Source organism: Nipponia nippon, unplaced genomic scaffold (assembly GCF_047370975.1).
Source record: "Nipponia nippon isolate SJK-2023a ecotype South Korea unplaced genomic scaffold, ASM4737097v1 scaffold_3, whole genome shotgun sequence".
NCBI lineage: Eukaryota > Metazoa > Chordata > Aves > Pelecaniformes > Threskiornithidae > Nipponia > Nipponia nippon.
Window position 1 is genome coordinate 15,202,213 of NW_028262347.1, and position 19,631 is coordinate 15,221,843.

Genomic DNA, 19,631 nt, shown 5'->3' on the forward strand with positions numbered 1-19,631 from the left:
CAAGCACAGCGTGAACCTCTTTGTGTTTGCTGGCAGTAAACCAGCTTCTCTCTTCTCTCTGTTTTGCACAGTCCTACTAAGCCAATCCTCACTAGAATGAGCACAAAACAAAACGAATAACAGCTTTTGTACATCAACATTAAAATGGGAAGAAGCTTGGGAAAGGGCCTCCGACAGAGAAGAATGCTGACGAGTGCAAAAATGCCTGATGGGTAAGCACCACCTTCTAAACATAGATCAGCCAGACGTGGAAGTGATTTTCAGAAGAGAAATGCAATCATGGATTACACACCAGCTCATTAGAAACTGTTGCTGAATACAGCATCCAGAAGACATGCATGAAAGGTCACATTTGGGGAATAAATTAAAAGGGGTGTAGTTGTTGCTAGATAAACATATGTATTATATATGCATTGAAGAGGTTTGTAAATGTCATTTTTTTTATTCAGACGGAAAGCAAAAAGCTTTAAAACCTTTCACAGTAGAGAGGCAGTTAACTCCCGACTATTCCTATCCCAGTAGCCAAGAAGCTGATAGGACATCTCTCTTAAATTAGCATTTATAAATAGACTCTGAATGTTTCCATCACCTAGTGGAAAAAGCATAACTTTTACTGCTACATTGCTGCACTTCATTTACTTCACTGTATAATAAGTTGACTAAAACTGTAAAGCTTCTCAATTTTTACAGCATATGTGTTCCAATTAATCTATGTCTGTAACAAACTTAAGACTGAAAAATTATTTCTGAGCTATATTCTAGTTCTATGAAGCATATATACTATAAGGTATGTCTGACTGAATATCATAATACTATAATTTCCCAAGACACATGGAATCAGTTGTATTTGAAGTGACAAAATAAAAGCAACCTGATTTCTTTTTCAAGTGGAGAAAGGAGTTTACCCCTGAAATGTAACATACAGCTGCTCACCGCAAGGGCATTTCTATTCTTTTCCTTGTTCTGCCATATAATCCCTGAGTGACAGTCTCTGGCCCGTGCTAATGCCAATCAGGCAAGGTGATCTAATGATCCCTTCTGGCCTTAAACTCAATAAATAAATTAGGAGACTAGTAAGCAAATACACATCGCAAATAGCTATGTGAGGGCTGGGTGCGCGGAGCCCCTGGGACACTGGCGGGGCCTCCACAGGCTTTCGGCGGGTCGCTCCCCAAAGGGCACCCTCATTTCCAGAAGCCGCTGAGCAGTGAAACAGGGAGAGGCACAGGGTATCAAGAAAGACCTCATAGCGAAAGGCCTGGATGCCAAGAGCCAGGCATAGAGCAATGGAGGGAAGCAAGGACCCCCTCTCCTCTGCTCCTGCTCCTCTTCAATACCTCCCAGCATGGCACATGTCTCCTCCGGCTCGGGACCGGGCAGGAGCACGCTGCTCCCTACATTTCTTCCACCCTCTCCTGCATATCGCAGCTGAATCCAGTCCAAAATGAACACTGCAACACTAATTTCTTCAGATTTTTATAAGCCTATCGCTTCATTCTTTGGCTTTCAGGGGAAATGGCTAAAATAATAATGTTGATCCCAAATAACACAATACACTGAAGACACGAATAAGACATGAGTTAAAACTGTTTTTTAACTATTGGCTGCACAACACAAATTATTTCAGAATTTAGTGCACAAATCTCAGAAAAAATATTTTATGCTTGAACAAAAAATTATCTTTAAGCAAACTGTCAATAAATAAATACAAGGAATTAGATAACTCTTCTATCTAGCTACTAAGGTACCAGTGTGGCGCGGCTTGTCTTAAAGACTGAATGCTGATGTGGATGTTTGCCAAGTAAATTTATGTGTGAACCTGGGCAGCATGTTTTAAAAAAACACGTTGTTTAAATCCAAATCTGCCCTCATAACTGTGTGTAGGAGTCTCCCCTGACTTCTACAGGACCAGCGTTAGAGCTGGTCAAAAACCCCACCCAAATCAATCAACCACCATAAACATATTCCCAGTACCTGCTACTGACCTGAAGGTGATGGAAGATAAAAATCAAGTAGTTTACACATGAGGCTGCATAAACTCATTAAGGTCCCACTTCAGACAAGTTTTTAAATCTGTGATTAGTCCAACCAGTGTCAGCTTGAAAACGCACATCCTTAAGGGCCAGACGCATTCAGGAGTCCCTGTTACATGGTGTCTCGGTGAAGCCCGTCCTCATTCACTGCTCTTGTTGACTCACAGCCATGCTCTCACCGCAAAAGCCTGTGAAGGGGTTTGCTATCTGGATGTGCTATCGTATCCCTGTCTTCATTTGCTCCTTGGGTTTACCTCTATCCCGCGTTATTGCAGTCATGGCACTTTTGCTGCGACAGAAGTCACCAAAACAGGGTTTCTCTGTATTATATTATTTTCTTATTGACTACTAAGTTTTGCATCATGGTGACTGTGTGATGTAAAAGCCCTTTCTAAATATACACAAACATTGCAAAAAAAGTGTCATCACAAGACCTCGCAACCCTGCTAGGGCAGCTCAGTGAATAGGTACCATTTGTGCACAGTCAGGTGGAGAGACATACCAGGATGTACATCACTAAATGTTGACTCAGTATGAATAGTATGTTTTATCTTTTTAAATGTTACCACTTTCTCATCCCACTCCATTGTAACTTGTCAACTGTAATTTTTTTTTTAAGTCAACAAACTGTAAAGAAAACTGTTGAAATACCTGATTTTCTGTACAAAGTAATAACAACAATAATTTTTGTTACTTTAAAGTATGCTTGGTATTAAAGTACCTAATAAAGTTCAACAATGAATTTTGTAGCATACTAAAATAAAGTGTGATAGTGCTTTTCTCCAGCTCATCTGTGGTAACTGCTGCTGTTGTTGGGATTACTGTCCTCCTGCTAAACACAAGCCTGGCCACCTTCTACACACCTGTACCTACACAGATCCCTAAGGTATGTAAAGTCCAAGCAAAATCTGATCCCTTAATGAGTGCTGGGACTTGTACGCATGGGTCAAATTCACATTATAAGAACCTTGTTGGTAAGTCATCTCCACCCTCTGGTACCTGACTATATATATATGGGCAGCAATATAAAGTTCCTGATTACTTTGTCTGGTATAAAACTTAGTTTATAGTAAGAGAAGGGAGTTAATTTTTTAGGAAATAATTATTTAGGAGTTAATTATAGTTAAAATAGAGAACCGCCAGGTTTGTAGGATGCTGAAGTCCTGTTCATTTTTATAGGCAACGCATTTCAGTTATTCCTAAATAGATTGGAAATCTCAAACAAGTGATTTGGAGGACACAGCAAAGCTCAGAAATTGATTCCCCCTAATTTCACTACATGAAGTTATACCAGAGCCATCGAGTGCTGTCACAGATGTACATCATCCCAGAGCTTGCACCAACAAGAGGTCAGTACTTTCTTGTCAAATAGATGCTGGATTTGCCTCCATGATGCTGATGCAGTGGTATCTGCATTTGGAGATGATCTAGAAATGATTGTGACTGGGTCTAATTATTCCCAAAGTCCCACGCTCTGCCTTATTTCAATCAGAGTAACGGATCAGCTTCCCTCACATCATCCAGCTTCCCCTGTTCTAGGTAGGAAAATGTAATGCTGGACCCAGCAGCTTTCTGTCCATTTTCACTCTGCTAGTCTGATGTCCTTCAAACATTTAAAAGTTTTAGTAGTTTCAGCTGATTCTCTGCGGATTTGAAATGCAATAAGAACCAGAAAATTTAAAATAATTTAAAAAAAATTAAATTAAAAAAAACACCAAACAGATTTGTCCTGAAGAGTGTATACATTGAAAAGCCAGCCATATGCTGAGTAGCTTCTGATATAGTGCCAGAAAGCAACACAGGTTTTTTTTCCTATGTGCTAAAGTCTAGAGGCTTACACATTTCTCCTTTCCAAGGAGCTCTGCGCAGAAGGGAACAGCCGTGTCTGCTGTTGGAGTAGCTGGCAGCACCTGCACACATTAGCCATACTTGCAGCCATTCCACCTTGATCTGTGGTCCTCATTGGCTTACATGAATATTTTGAGAAGAGACTTTCACGGAAGACCCAAAATTCTGCAGAAAGTAGAATATGCAGTTTAAAAATTCATGCTCTTCCCTTTATATCAAACGACATTAGTCCTGTGCTGCCGAATACACAAAGCCAAGGCTTGCAGTGATCAGATACTGCCGTGACACTTTCTATTACCCGTCTCTCTTAAATTTTTGCTTAGTGTTACTTCATACTGTCTTCTGAAATGCCGTTTGCATTTTAAAAAGTAAGCTGATACATCCTTCCCTTCTTCCAGATAGTCTCATAACACCGTTGTGGGCAGTTACGTAGCTTTTCCACTTCACCAGGTGACGAGGCAAATATTGCCTGTGCAAGAGACAAATTTCTGGGGAATAAAGTGTAAGCAGACACATTGTGCTCATCAACTCCCAAGAGGAGTTGTGGTCCCTCATTGCCTACGAGACACTAAAAAGCTCCTCTCCTTTTGGAGTGGTTCCAAAAGTTGCTGCAGAACACTTCCCGAGACCACCGGTGTGAGACCGACCTCCAAGTTTGAACATCAGCTCAGTCACCTGGGAAAACAGCCTGGAAGGAAAGATGCTCCAAAAAGCTAGGAGCTGGGGCTGCATTCACCTCCACAAACTGGTTTTAAATTAGCATAATAATATAGATTATGACTCCTGATTTTGTCATGTGCAAGTTAGCTTCATATTAGCCAAATATAGCTGTAAGAATTATTAATAAGGAAAATGATTTACTTATTAATAATTGTTAGTAATAATTATTAAACTATTACCTTGCTGTTCCTTAGGGAAAAAAAATAAATAAAGATTGTCAAAATCCTATATGCTAGACTGATGTCTCTTTGATATGACTACGACATATTTAAAAAAATAGTTCCACAGTTTAACAGCAGAAGATGCCCAGTTACATTACCAGTTACACAGACTCAGGACTTCCCCATCGGGTCTTAGCACAGAAAGATAGCTGAGTTTCTCAAATGGCAACTGAAAATAATGTAAAATATTATGCTCCTCAAGCAATGAGCTGAGATGGTCGGTGGCATCAAAATGATGGAGTTTTCTGGAAGAGCTTTTAGGCTATAAGCTGCTATACGTGTCATCAAGGGCTGGTTTAGTCACTATAGCTGAATTGCATGTATGCTTCAGAAGGGTAAGGAATAAAATCATTCAGAAATTCTGAAAGACCTTCCAGCTTGATACATGCTACCACATTTTATTTTCATTTTGTCTGCTGTAATATAATATGAAATTCCTCATTTACAGGTTTTAATTAATTTTGCATTACGTAGTGTGAAAATTCTTCAGCCATAAGATACCTTGGGGATGCTGAAAGCAATGGAGGGGGCTTTCCTAGAGCAGCACCTGGCAGTACTGGCTATTGAGTATATCTGTGCTGCCATCTAATGGTCAGCCTCTTCGGGGGGTTATTACTTGGGAGTTACTTAAAACCAGGTTTGCCCTTGTATTCATAGCGATCAAGGTAACAAACCAGTGCAGACGTAACCTCCTGTGCCTCCCAGAAATAGGGCAAAATTAAAGGGCAAAACCATCAGTGTATTAACTCGCACTGGACAGTTATTAAGTTTGAGAATTTTTGCATTTTTATTTGAATTTCTGAAGACTGAAGAGAATAAGCTTCATCTCTGTAAATGTGGATGAGAACTTTGCCTAACATTTTAAAAGCATTTTCCAGAGCTATGCAGCCCAGCACTTCCCAGGGACAGGTTTCTGCATTTCCCAGGTAGGACAGACACTAATCCTCTATTTACCCTCTCAAGGAACAAGTGGGTGATGATGACATTGTCTTCCCTCTTGGCATATGACTTCAGTTCAGGCTTTTAGTGATGGTATATATGGCTTGTCTCTCAATTCACTGCAATCGCATCACTTTATTGGAGAATATTTAGCAGCCTTCTACTTTTTACAGTTTGTGAATCTCTAAAAATTTTCCAGATCCCTTTCTCCATTTCATATACACACATGACCCTATAGAATATAAGGCTTTGTTTCCAACAATTGATCTTTTGCATATCTCCTAAAAGCCATCTGTGCATCCTCAGACTGAAAATCATTGTTCCAGAAACATGCCTTTTGGGACTCAGTGCATTCCTATACCCCCTTTCCCAAGATCTGTTAATTCCCACTGTTTTCTTCCCTATCCCTCCCTTTCTCTCAGTTTTTCCCTACTTTTAGATGTTCTGTCCAATCCATTGAACCCCTTACCCAGACAACATGATGCTTAAAGCTGCTTCAGGGGAAAGGGATGGTCTGCATTGATCATACAGCTTAACATGAAGTATCTGGTAGGAGAACTCCCATCACCTGAAAAGGCTGGGGGTTGCTTTCATGATGGCTAGCTAAGAAGAAACAAATAATCTGTCAATCATACCTGAAAATCTAAATCCTTCAGAGCAGAATAATTTGGCCACAGGGCCCCACTCCTCAAGGAAGATGATGACTCAGGATGGGGAAGACCACCTCCGAGAAACAAGCAGGACACCAAAGCTACAGAAAAAAAAAAAAAGCTGAGCCCATTATAGAGACACATAGCAGAAGAGAGGAATCAAGACCAGGAGAGCGGAATGGGAGCCCTGAAGAAGAGAGTCCCCTGTTGCCATGCTAGAGAGTCCTTCCTAAATCCCATAGCCTTTCAGACCCACTCTCAGCTCTAGCATAAGCTGGGCAGGAGGCCTGTTATCAAGGCTCTGAATGGTGTTTGGGATGAAATGGAGGGATGGAAGAGCAGAAGTAGCAGGCATCAGAAAGAATGGAAAAGTTAGGTAGCTTAAGCCAGACCCCTGTACCAGAAGATAACCATAACCGGTCAGCATTCCTCCAAATTGCTCTTGTTGAAAGACCAGAGGTTAATGAAGCGACTGAAATAATGACTCTGAGGCAATACTAAACATAGGACTGATGAGGTATGGTCATGCAATAGGAGACTCATGAGCATCTTCAAAGGTGACAGAACATGGAAAATTGATGGTCCCGAAAGGAACAGGACATCAGATTTAGACCATCCTAGATAGCATTTGCTCTGAGCATGCTAAAATCCGATTAGTTTATGGATTACCAGGCTGAAGGCTGGGAGTGGCTAAAGCCCCTAACCCCAGAGGAAGAAAGCAGGGACTCTAGAAGCCATTAATACATTAACCATGAGCAAAAGTGTGCTGTGAGGGTGCAGCGAGACCACCAAACTGTGGCAAGCATACCAGTAGCAACGAGCCCTTCATCCCCTGTGAGGCTGTGCAGCCTCCCACTATCCCAGAGTGATGTCTCCAGGCCCCTAGCACTCCCTGGTAATGCCAAGGGAGTGTCTGGAGAACAGGAACTGGCGGCAGAGCCGTCCTGCTCAGGCACCGCCCGAGGAAGGAAAAGGCTGGGGATGTGGCAAAGCCCAGAAAAGTGAACTGGAAAAAGTCCAAAGCCAACACCAGAGTTTGGAAAGGGTCTCTAGCAGAGAACCTTCCAAAACGATAAGGAGAGTCACCACACACATATGTTCCATGCATTTCATACCAAGGCACCTGATAGTCTTCTCAGAGGCCTTAGACAATGGGCCTCCAAAACGAGTTTGTAAAATAAAATGACATTGCGCGTATTTAAGCCAACTGCATGACTCTGCCTGCTGCTTTTGCAGGACCCGAGTCACTGCTTCATGTTGGGCTCTGAGGAACTACCACGCCAGGCAGTATTCTGGTTTGCCATCAGTCGTCGTTGGACTGTGCTTCTGTTCCAACAAGGAGACCACACCTCCATCTGTCATCTTACCAAATAAAATATATGCTTATATTTCTTCCCCTTTTTGCTGCTTCTCTACCCTTACAGGCTCCTCCAAGAGCCTGTAAGAGCCTCCAGATGTCTGTACTTGGCACCCATGAAAAACTCAGAAACATAGCACTTTTTACTGCTTTTCAGTGGCATGTTTTTTTTCTCTTTTACAAGAATTATGGAGGGATGAAGGGGCTGGGCTAAACTTTTACAGACTGGAAAATGCAGGGAAAAATCTCAGAACCTGAGATCCATGCCTGAGAGGCCTGGAGTCACCATGTTGGAGGGGCCTCGGGAGGCCTCTAGTCCAACCTCCTGCTGCTTGGGGTCAGGGCTCTATCCAGTCTGGTCTTATGAACACCAGTGGTGAAGAGCACACAGTGTTTCTGGGCAACCAGCTCCAATGCTTAATTAGCCTCATAAATGAGTCAATAATTAAGTAAATATCAACCAGGCGGTGCTGATACATGATATCAGAGCAGCTGCTATGTGTTTGGCTCCACTCTCAAGGGAAACCATTCCAATCTTCTTACAGTCCATTTTTAACACTTAGGCATGTGCACAGAGGTCAAATTTTAATATATTCGTCGTGCTAACTTGTCATTGGTACTGAATTATATTCTTGCTGTAGTTGGAAGGGACGTGTTTCACCTAAGCTTGTCCATCCTACCTGTAAGAGCTAAAACCAGAAAGCTTTATTACCACGTTGAGAAGTAATAAATGTATATAAACCAAAAGAGAAATTATTGGTCTGTGGCCCTCACACCTGTAGCTGTGCTTTCTGCAGAATTCCCTAGCCAGGAAAAGTCCGGTTGAACGAACATGTGTCTACCAGACCCATGCCTGCAGCCTGGGCAGTAAATTAAAGAACTCTGCCAGCATGCAGTACCTCAGTTTCATGTTGTGTAAAAAATATCAGGTTTTGTGAAAACTGTTCTGTTTCACAGGGATAGATTGGAATATTTGCAACAGGTTATCAGTGAAAACTGAAACATATTGTTATGCAAAGCTGCTGTTGAATTCCAGAATGATGTGAAAGAAGCCAAGCACAAGTTCCTTGTGCTTCAATGCAAATTGGTGGATGTAGGAGCACACAAGCTGGTTTGGTAGTGTAGCAGATCCGTGTAACAGTCAGTGGTGTCTGTTTCCAGACCAGTAATTCTGTTCATCTAGGGCCTCTTCTCCGCTGGTAGAGGAAATCTTTCCAGACACAGGGAAAGTACTCAAAATCTGGAGACAACTGCAGGGGTGTTACACCATCCCAAACCCTGTTTCTTCCTGGACTTAAGCAATCTCTTGAAGGTAATAAGTCATCTTTCCTGTTTCTCTGATTTTCTTGACCCACTATCTTCCTTCTACTTTCTTAGCAAGAATATTGCCTATTAGCCTATTTTTTTAATTTGCGTTATTCTGAAAGCCCAAATAATTTATTCTGGACTTCTCAATAAAAAGGTAAGGATGTGTTACGTTTGTTTTGTTGCTTTTGTTGTTTTTGTTGGGTTTTTTTTCCATTTTTAAAGTGACTTCTGAGCACTCGCAGTCATGATGAAATGCAGGAAAATATGCACATCACGTATTGTAAAGGTTTCCAAGCCAGAAGGCAAGCAAAAACAACTCAAAGCTCAACTGCTCTTAAACCTCATTATTTTTAAGCCAATCTCATGCTACTTTGTAGTCTGATTCACTATATTTTAATGCCAAGTACTGCCGTAACCGGCTAAAATGAGCACTCTTCCCAGGGTGTGGAAAAGAACATGCCAGCCAGATGTCGTCCCAGGCCAGAAAATGAAGTAGCACGCAGCAGAGAAAACAAGCTCCCAGTCTGAGCTGCCTGATGCGGTGCCTGCTGGGCACTGTGCCAGGAAACAACCGCCTGAAGCAGAAGTTTCCCCAGTTCTTACTCCTGTTCCCTCCTTTTTCGGCATGTTTCTACGTTAGGATTTTACAGATGAGGCTTTTGACCCACAATCCAGCACTCAACTTGTTGTCTTTCCTTTGTCTTCTCCTCTCTCCCAGATGCCAGATGGTTAGTATCAACAAGAGACTTTTTAAGCAAAGAAATTTATTGAATACAACAGGAAGTGAGGGGAAACTTTACAGACTGGATGATCATTCCAAAAGGTCAAGAGAGGAGAAGTATTTATGAAGACAGAGTAAACCAGAGCCCCTGTACAGTCCAGACCAAGATTAATTGTTTGCAGATTGTGGTGGCTAGATGAGAAGCCCAGTGATACCTCCAAGCCCCCAAGGCCAGTCAATGTCTGGCCACTTAGGCGGGACATGCTGGATGTGCCTAATGCTCCCTAGACACAGCAGGATCACTCATTTATCTATGGGAAGGGCAGTTCCACTTAGGACAAGACCACCTGCCTCCATACTTCTGCTTGCAGCTTCCCGAATTTCCTACCTTCAGCTGACCCTATATTCAGGACTGTCCTGAAAGCAATGCGATATTGCATCAGGTGAGTCAGACGCAGATGAGTCAGCTGTAAACACTACCCGTGAAAGGGAAGAGAGATGACTTTAACTACAGAGCTTTTTAATCTGACAACAAAGCCTTCCATACACTGGGAAGCTGAAGCTATTCAGAGAGAGAAATATGGCAAAAATGTGTAAGTAGGAGGGTCATCCATTGTTAGTACGTGGCGAGCTGCCTCCATTTCAAGTTTCGAATCAAGATCTTCAGCAAAGCAATGTTTGGCCTTGATGAGGGCATTTCTGAGTGCAGTGGGATGTGTATGGAGACTGTGTATCGCCACAGGTAAAACCCAGACAGCCCTGACAGACAGGCTTTAGCAAATCTTCCTGCTGTTGTTGGAGGAAGGCTTGCCCCTAGCTCGTCCCTCCAGCTCACTGCCAGGGGCTGCCAAACTCATCACGGGGCTCACAGAAGGGAGTTTGCCACTTACGTATAAAAAGTCGTGTGATTGCCAGAAATTGGCAATTAGGATGAGTATACGTGCAGGGCCTGGCCCGGGGGTCGTTTAATGACTCCTCGGAGAGCATTAACATCAGCAGAGGAGTTGGGAAGGAGGGGAAGAGTCGCAGATGGAGTTAGGAGGGAGGAGAGGAGTCAGTGCTCGGGAAAAACAGCTTAAACTGAAGGAAGGGGACTAATTGGAGTTAATTTACCAGCGCCCTCCAAACAGCTCACAAGGCGGTCTGGCTTTCAGCCGATGTAAGATATGTTCTGTGAATGCAGGATAATTAACATTATATGACTGAAAAAAAAATATTTCCAAGTTTAATTAGGTTTATATGAAAAAAAAGCAGTTTTAGCTGAATCTTCCTGAGCAAAGAAAGAGTTGCAGATTCAAGGTTGACGTTGTTTGCCATGGAAAGTTATTTATGTATAGATGCTAGTGAAATTAATTAAATGCTAATGAGTCAGGAGAAGCAAACAAACTTTGGCCGAGCGTGAAGCACATGCACTGCACGGAGCACCACCTTTCCCTCAATGCGTTCTGTGTTCCCTCAGTTTCCATTTTATCGATGCTTCATTGAACTCCAGGTTTAGGGCAAACCAGGCTTAGGACAAAGGGAGTGAGTCCCAATGAAAGGATATTTTCCCCTTGTTTTCCTGCGTCATGCATGAGCAGGAGCAGCGAAAACAATGAAAAGCCAAGCTGCACCCTTTCGCTCTGCACGACTTCCTGCAATTTCTCCCAAGCGAGATAAACCGGGCTGCAGCGAAGCACAGGTCAGAGTTAAAATGGCATCTGTTAGTTGTGCTGCAGAATTTCGAAACACCCACATTTTCACCCCATCTGCTTCTTTAGGATAAATTACTTTGTTACCCAGGTGTATAATAAGGTGTAAAGGGGAAATTTAAGATGCATATCATCCTAGATTTTACTAGTCTCACCAGGGAAACAACAGAAGTACCATTTTAAACTAAGGAAGGACAAAAAGCACTAAAACCTGCACGGGAAACAGCCCAGAACTGCACAGGATTTGGACGAAAAGCTTCCAGGGCTGCAGGCGAAGGTCTGGCTGGGGAGCAGCAGAACCAGCCACTCTTCGTCACTGCCCTGGAGCAACAGCCGACCTTCACCCACAGCAGCGCATGTGTCAGCGCGCTGCCAGCCCCGCCAGACAGACCGACCCGCTTGGATTAACCAGTTTAAACTGGGTATTTGAAATAAGCTGCAGGAACTTTCCTGGAGGGGATTAGCAAGTCCCTGCAGCGCCTGCCCTGACCTGACAGCAGATCTGAGGGCATCCCTGGCATCGCAGCCACGACGAACAGCTGAGAAGGGGTCACGTCTTCATCAGGCACTGACTGAAAACACGGCAGATGGGGTGGCACTCCGCGGGGAGCAGTGCCAGCCGGAGGTTTCCATTCCCATCCCAGCTGTCACTGCCCTGCCAGAGGTCACTGCACTCCAACCCGGCTGCTGCCACTTGCTCTTCCCCGGCCGGCCACCAAATGAACAAAAACGGGGAGCTGTGCCATGGGATGGGAGGCAGCGGCAGGCTCTGTCGAGGCAGCAAGGACGACCCGCCGACAGAGGCCCAGAGGAGCTGCAGCATCCCGGAGCTGAGTCCGCCTGCAGCCCGAGAAGTGCCTGAATCTGTTTTCACTTTAAGCCAGTTTTTACAGTCTGGACTGGACTGGGATTTATATGTATTTTATGTGGCCTACGTCACCCACTGTGTCTCACAGGAGACAACAGTTCCTGCCATGAGTGGTTTACAGCCTCAGAGCAACTGCAGATGCCCAAAGACCAGGGCAAAGCCTGTTTGCCTCTTTCTTTCTGTGACTCTTCCCATGGCTGGCCAGATTGCTTGGTGGTTTCCATGTCCCTTCCCTGCCTTGGGGCAACATCAGCTTCTCCGCACAGGCTGAACAGGCTTCACATGCTTTCTCTGGAGTCTGGAGCAGCTTTACAAATCTCAGAGCTGTGCAAAGGTAAAGGTAATACCCTGCTGGCTGCTGCCACCACCCAGGACGAGGGGTGACCGTCAGTGAAGCCGACCAAGTGGGAGGTGGTGGCGGCAACATCCAGAAGGAAGCCTGGAGGAGGGGGGAACCTACTGGCCACCAAATCTTGCAGCATCTCTGCTGAGAACACCTCCTTTTCTAAGGTTTCCTGCTTGTGTCCTGCTGTTACCCGTCTGTACAATTCCACAAATTAAAGGTTGGGTTTTTTTTTTCAGGTGAATCTAAGGGATTTAGGAATGCAGCTCCCAAGAGCATCACTTCCCCAGCCCAGGACTGTGCCTGCAGACCGATGACCACTCTGTGTGCGCAGGGAGGCACACTGCAGCCTGCTGACACATTGCTCCTCTGGAGCGGCCATAGGACAGCAGTATATTAATACACACCAGAAAAAAACAGCATTGAAGAAAAGCTGTGTAATAGAGGAATGTGGCACACAAAATAATGTTTGGGGTCATCCAAGGAAGATGGACAGGATGGGGGGCAGGTAGAGAATGTACAGCATATTCCTTATTACCCTCTTGCGATGTTCAGCAATTTAGAAAGGTACCAAGCCAACGCTGGGTTCAGACTGTCTCACCAGGAACTGACATGTTACAAACCACAAGGTAAAAAATCAAACACAACAGCCTCACCTTCTTGATAAAAATGGTGAGAATGGTTTCTGTATATCTAATCCACTGATAAGGGAGGAGGTACATGGACTGGAACAGCAGAGCTGGAAACTGTTTCATAGGAAGTAATATAATCCGAAGTCCTATTATTTTTACCCTGTTCAGCCCTGCCGCCTCATAAAGCAGGCATTTCAGCACGCGGTGCTTCTGTTAATTGAATGCCGTCTTAAATGCAAACGAGGAAAGCCGCACTAAAGTCTCTCAAGACTCCAGATAAGATTTGCAGCTGGTATAAATAAGTGAAATGTCACTAACGCCAGAGGAATCACTCTGTTCCTCCCTCTCCTGCTGCCGCAATCTCTGAACTTGACCCTACATTTCCATACTCCTACAAGGAGCGGAGCGGAGCGCGTTGCTGCAATCCCTCCTCCCTCCGCCCTTGCCGTGCCGCAGCTGGAGCCCTGGCCCTTCCCCTGGGACACCGCATGTGGAGCGGGCTGGAGGGAAAAAGAGCCAGGGAGTGTCTGGCCTGGGCGGGAAGGGAGGCCTGAGTTCCCGTCATTTCCCCTGTGATTACTTCAAGATTTTTCAGTAAAAGTCTTTACAGGATGGGTTGGGCTGTTTTATCAGAGCCAGATTTTGGCAGACCAGTTTTCAGTGAGGTCCTTTTTACCCTGCGGCCCTCAGCCAAAGCCTGCAGACCTTACCTCCCCAAACCCAGCACAGCCTTGCCCGACTGATGGGTGGATTTAATCCCACTGTGGGAGGCAGGAGGGACTGCCAACCCTCCCAACAGGAGGACAGGCTTTTGCTTTCATTTAAGAAACAGCACTCAGACCTTGGCTGGTGACAGGCAGTCCTGATGGTGCAAGCATAAATCTCCAGGTCACTTGCTTGACAGGGGCGAGTTTATTCCTTCATAAGCAACAAGAACATGAAGGCACTTGAAACTTTCCAACCAGACCTTTGCTTTCCCAATCTCTCTCTTTTCAGCCTCACATTTTAAGCAGAACAACAGCTTTCAAAGTGAGCAGGAAACAACAGCTCCTTCCCGCTGCACAGCCCCGGCCACCGGCGTGGGGAGCTTGCCTGCTCTGGGGCGGGCTTTGGGTATCGGCCAGTGCTGACCAGCATCCCCGTCTGAATCAGAGAATCATAGAATAGTGTAGGTTGGAAGGGACCTTTAAAGGTCACCTAGTCCAACCTACTGTCGCTCTCCTGTTGCCATGAAAGTTAAGTAAAAGACTGGGAGACAGATGACCCCAGCTGAATCCCAGTAAACAGCAGCAGAGTGGCAGCTCTGTGGCAGCTGAGATAGGTATGCTTTTTTGTTCAATTGTTTCTAAATCCTCGACATTTCACATACCTGTTCAGATTTTCTGGACATTTTATGTGACACACAACAGCACAGAGTAGAAATAATGATCTCAGTTTGGGATATTTTTAGATAAAATCTTTTGGGGAAGAACCCTAGCTTTTAAAGATTACATTACTATTAGCTTATTATTTTTACTTGCGAGCCCCAGACATTAAATAATCTGAATTCATCCTATCTGATTGATGGTGCCCCCTACACATTTGGGAAACAAAACTGAAGATGGCATTCAGAAAAAAAGTCATGCAATTAGATATATACATTGTGCTGATGAACAAAGGTAATTTCTTGACGTGCAGACATGAATGAGATGGATCAGAAGTTTTCAACTGAGTTAGTTAGGTTTCATGTGAGCTCTGGCACCCGAGCAGATGTGCAGAAGTAGAGGGTCTATCTCATAGGGAGAATAGCCACAAGCAGGTTGAGAGCTCATGGGTAAGAATTAGAGACTGAAGCAACAAAGGAAACCTTGTGGTTGGTGTTTACTTCAGGCCACCGGATCAAGGGGAGCCTATTGACAAAGTCTTCTTACTCCAGCTACAGGAGGCATTGCGCTTGCAGGCTCTTGTCCTGCTGGGGGACTTCAACCACCTTGGCATCTGCTGGAAAAGTAGCACAGCGAGCTGTAGGCAATCCAGGAGACTCCTGGAGTGCATCGAGGATAACATCTTAGGCCAGGTAATAGACAGCCCTAGCAGAGGAGATGAGATACTGGACCTGTTGGTCACCAACTCAAGTGAGCTAATTGGTGATGTCAAGATTGGAGGCAGCCTGGGCTGCAGTGATCATGCACTGGTGGAGTTCGCAGTCCTGAAGGATATGGGTCAGGCGAAGAGTAAAGTCAGGACCCTGAATTTTAGGAAAGCAAAATTTCAGCTGTTCAATGAGTTAGTCAATAGGACCCCCTGGGAAACTGCCTTCAGGGACAAGGGAGCAGAACAGAGCTGGCAGATCTTTAAGAACGCTTTCGATAGAGCACAAGAGACCTCGATCCCCAGGTGTAAGAAATCAGGAAAGGAGAGCAAGAGACCAGCATGGCTGAGTGGAGACCTGCTGGTCGAACTAAAGGGCAAGAAGAGAATGCACAGACAGTGGAAGCAGGGACAGGTATCCCGGGAAGAGTATAGGGACGCTGCCTGGTTGTGTAGGGATGGGGTCAGAAAGGCCAAGGTGTGGCTGGAGCTGAACTTGGCAAGGGATGCAAAGAATAATAAGAAGGGCTTCTACAGGTATGTCAGCCAGAAAAGGTAGGTCAAAGAAAGTGTACTCCTGCAATGAACAAGACTGGCAAACTGGTAACAACGGACGAGGAGAACACTGAGGTACTCAACAACTTTTTTTGCCTCAGTCTTCACTGGCAACCTCTCTTTCCACACCTCTTGAGTGGATGGACAGCAAGACGGGGACTCGGGGAGCAAAGTCCCTCCCGCTGTAGGAGAAGATCAGGTTCATGACCACCTGAGGAACCTGAATATCCATAAGTCTATGGGACCTGATGAGATGCAGCCCAGAGTCCTGAGGGAACTGGGTGATGTAGTTGCCAAGCCACTCTCCATGATATTTGAAAAGTCATGGCAGTCAGATAAAGCCCCCGGTAACTGGAAAAAGGGAAACATTGCACCATTTTTAAAAAGGGTAGAAAGAAGGACCCTGGGAGCTACCGACCTGTCAGCCTCACCTCTGTGCCTGGGAAGATCATGGAATAGATCCTCCTAGACGCTATGCTAAGGCACATGGAGGACAGGGAGGTGGTTCGAGACAGCCAGCATGGCTTCACTAAGGGCAAGTAGTCCTGCTTGACCAGCCTAGAGGCCTTCTATGATGGAGTGACTACATCAGTGGACAAGGGAAGAGCTACGGATGTAATCTCTCTGGACTTCAGTAAGGTCTTTGACATCGTCCCCTACAACATCCTTCTCTCTAAATTGGAGAGATGTGGATTTGATGGATGGACTGTTCAGTGGATGAGGAATTGGTTGGATGGTCACATCCAGAGGGTAGTGGTCAATGGCTCAATGTCCAGATGGAGATCGGTGACGAGTGGTGTCCCTCAGGGGTCTGTATTTAATATCTTCATCAATGACATAGGCAGTGGGATTGAGTGCACCCTCAGCATGTTTGCAGATGACACCAAGCTGAGTTGTGTCGCTGACGCGCCTGAGGGATGGAATGCTATCCAGACGGATCTGGACAAGCTTGAGAAGTGGGCCCATGTGAACCTCATGAGATTCAACAAGGCCAAGTGCAAGGTCCTGCACGTGGGTCAGGGCAACCCCCAGTATCAATACAGGCTGAGGGATGAAGGGATTGAGAGCAGCCCTGTGGAGAACGACTTGGGGGTACTGGTGGATGAAAAGCTGGACATGAGCTGACAATGTGTACTTGTGGCCCAGAAAGCCAACTGTATCCTGGGCTGCATCACAAGGAGCATGGCCAGCAGGTCGAGGGAGGTGATTCTGCCCCTCTACTCTGCTCTGGTGAGACCCCACCTGCAGTACTGCGTCCAGCTCCGGAGTCCTCAGCACAGGAAAGACATGGACCTGTTGGAGCAAGTCCAGAGGAGGGCCACAGAAATGGTCAGGAGGCTGGAACACCTCTGCTATGAGGAAAGGCTGAAACAGCTGGGGTTGTTCAGCCTGGAGAAGAGAAGGCTCCAGGGAGACCTTATTGCAGCCTTTCAGTACTTAAAGGGGGTTTATAAGAAAGATGGGGACAGACTTTTTAGCAGGGCCTGCTGCAATAGGACAAGGGGTCATGGTTTTAAACTAAAAGAGGGTAGATTCAGACTAGATAGAAGGAAGAAGTTTTTTACAATGAGGGTAGTGAAACACTGGAACAGGTTGCCCAGAGAGGTGGTAAATGCCCCATCCTTGGAAACACTCAAGGTCAGGTTGGATGGGGCTCTGAGCAACCTGATCTAGTTGAAGATGACCCTGCTCATTGCAGGGGGGATGGACGAGATGACCTTTAAAGGTCCCTTCCATCCCAAAGCATTCTATGATTCCATGATTCTATGAGACAGAATCTGTTAGGGGAAGGGAAGGTGCTGTGCCAAAGACTGACTCCATCAGAGAACATGTGTTTGAAGAGAAATATAATAATAAAGCAAAGAAATCAGAAGGGTTCCAACTGTTTTCAAACAGAAAAAATAAAATTATGGAGAGGAGAACTCAAACTACAGAGGATTAGAGGTTTAGTCAACATGAGGGAGAGAGGATGGAAGGATGATGTAGAGTGACAGGACTACAGCACAGAAGAGGTTTTTAATCTCTATACTAATTTTACTGTGCACGTGCATCAAAGGTCCCTACTTTCTGCTCCTACGTAAGATACATAAAACCACGTGTCCTGGGTGAAGAGAGCAGAGTTGAGCCACATCCCTTCTGATTCCCCACGGCCTGGCTCTTGAAGTCCCATTGCTATGTTCTACCGCATCAATGGATGTTCCTTATCTTGGCTCTTACAAAGCCCATGTGGGAGAGCAGTATTGGGCACTTTGGTATTTTCTGGGCTTTCCCCTGCCCAAGGGTGTCCTGCTTGTAAGGATGCCAGAACTCCTCCTCTTCTGCCCGTAACCCTCCACCTGAAAGGTCTGGCTTTCTGCCTGGGCAGCTGCGAAGGATTAGCCCAGATGAGGTTCAGTCACAGAGGGAGGAGTGCAGAAAAGACTTTTTTTTTTGCCATTCAGTCCACTGGAGGTTCAAGAAACTCTGGAATTAAAGCCCTAAGTATAAGTGTTGAAATTGACTGTAGGGTCAGCGCTGCCGCTGGCGATCTTGGTTTCACTGCTGCAGATCTGCATCACTTCAAAAGTGTCCTAAGAGGCCCTAGTTGTTATTTTTTCTTGCATTCCATCCTTGGGATGTCTTTGCTGGTTCATATTAACTGAAATAATTTACCCAAGACCTAAAATGTCTTTTTTCCATTCAAAAAGACTTTAGGTATTCTTTCAAAGGAATAACCTGTTTGTTTCAGATGGTTTTGTTCATTCTCAAGTACACCAGTTTTTCTCAATGTCAAGCTGAACAGTATTTTGTGTGTAAAATTTTCCTTTCTACTTCATTTTCTGGCTGTACTGGCACTCACAGATTTTAAGTATTTGTTCAGACTAAAGCATTTTAGAAAGTACGTTTCCCATTCATCCTCAGATCATTGGTGTTTGTCTTACAATGCTTCCGAGAGTTGTAATAATTCAACACCAGCCTTGAAAACTTCTGAAGTGTCCAAACATTCAGGAGTTCCAGAAAAAAGCCAAATTATAAATCATTCCTGGCTGAAAGGAGAGGCTTCCTAAATAATTTCTATAGCATTATTCTTAAAATCATACTTGGAAAGGCCCTCAAAAAGTATCCCAGGCCACCATTTTCCCCAAGACAGGGTCAGCTATGCACTCCATATATGTTAACCTCTTGGCCAGTTCCAGCAAGGATAATTACTTGCTGATGACCAAGTCAGAAAGTATTTCTCCCTGGACAAAGCGGTGGATTATTTATTTCTTGCCCTGTTACTGATTATTTTTAGCAGTTCTCATGTTTCGTTTTCAGACTGGACAGGAATAGGTTCGAGGTGGACTGAATTATTCCTGCATACAAAGGGGTTCGATTTCATGCCTGGCAGGAAGCGATACGAACTGGAAAAGGAAACCTACTTGCAAGCAGAGGGAAACGCAACCTTTGCTGCTTCTTCCACTGTCTTCTTCAATATTGATCAACATGGACACCTTCACTTGCCTGTCAGCCTGCTAGGGCTGATGCACAAATCTGCCCCGTGGTCTGTCCTCTTGCCTGCCCAGCATAGCATTAACCCAGGGCACTCTTGTCCCCCTCCTGGGGTCTTCCCAGGCCAGTGCTAATACCAATACAAACCTGGCTCTGAGGGTTATCACCATTATTAATACCATAGAATAAAAGCAAGGGAAGATG

General features: G+C 45.0%; 2 protein-coding genes across 16 annotated transcripts in view; one reads left to right on the plus strand and one right to left on the minus strand.

Moving 5' to 3' along the window:
- The window catches only part of LHFPL3 (LHFPL tetraspan subfamily member 3), a 263,450-nt gene extending 263,249 nt beyond the window's left edge, over positions 1 to 201 (plus strand). Inside the window, exon 4 of one of the 2 annotated variants that reach the window (XM_087768052.1) lies at positions 72 to 201. Coding sequence is in view for 1 of the 2 variants with exons in the window: in XM_009462973.2 (XP_009461248.2) it covers positions 72 to 100 (29 nt within the window). In the remaining variant the exon portion in view is untranslated. The remainder of the gene's footprint in view (positions 1 to 71) is intronic. The other variant, XM_009462973.2, reaches the window with a different exon arrangement.
- LOC148054503 (uncharacterized) overlaps positions 1 to 19,631 on the minus strand; it is a 69,048-nt gene that overhangs the window by 8,213 nt on the left and 41,204 nt on the right. For 4 of the 14 annotated variants that reach the window (XR_015707063.1, XR_015707045.1, XR_015707064.1 and 1 more), the window contains 2 exons: positions 6,397 to 6,512; positions 3,911 to 4,046 (listed from right to left, as the gene is read on the minus strand). The exons of 5 other annotated variants lie outside the window; for them this stretch is intronic. Coding sequence is in view for 4 of the 9 variants with exons in the window: in XM_087768057.1 (XP_087624183.1) it covers positions 3,993 to 4,046; positions 6,397 to 6,512 (170 nt within the window). In the remaining 5 variants the exon portion in view is untranslated. Of the gene's footprint in view, positions 1 to 1,985; positions 4,047 to 6,396; positions 6,513 to 19,631 lie in introns of those variants that run through there. 5 more of the 14 variants (XR_015707034.1, XM_087768054.1, XR_015707033.1 and 2 more) reach the window with 5 other exon arrangements.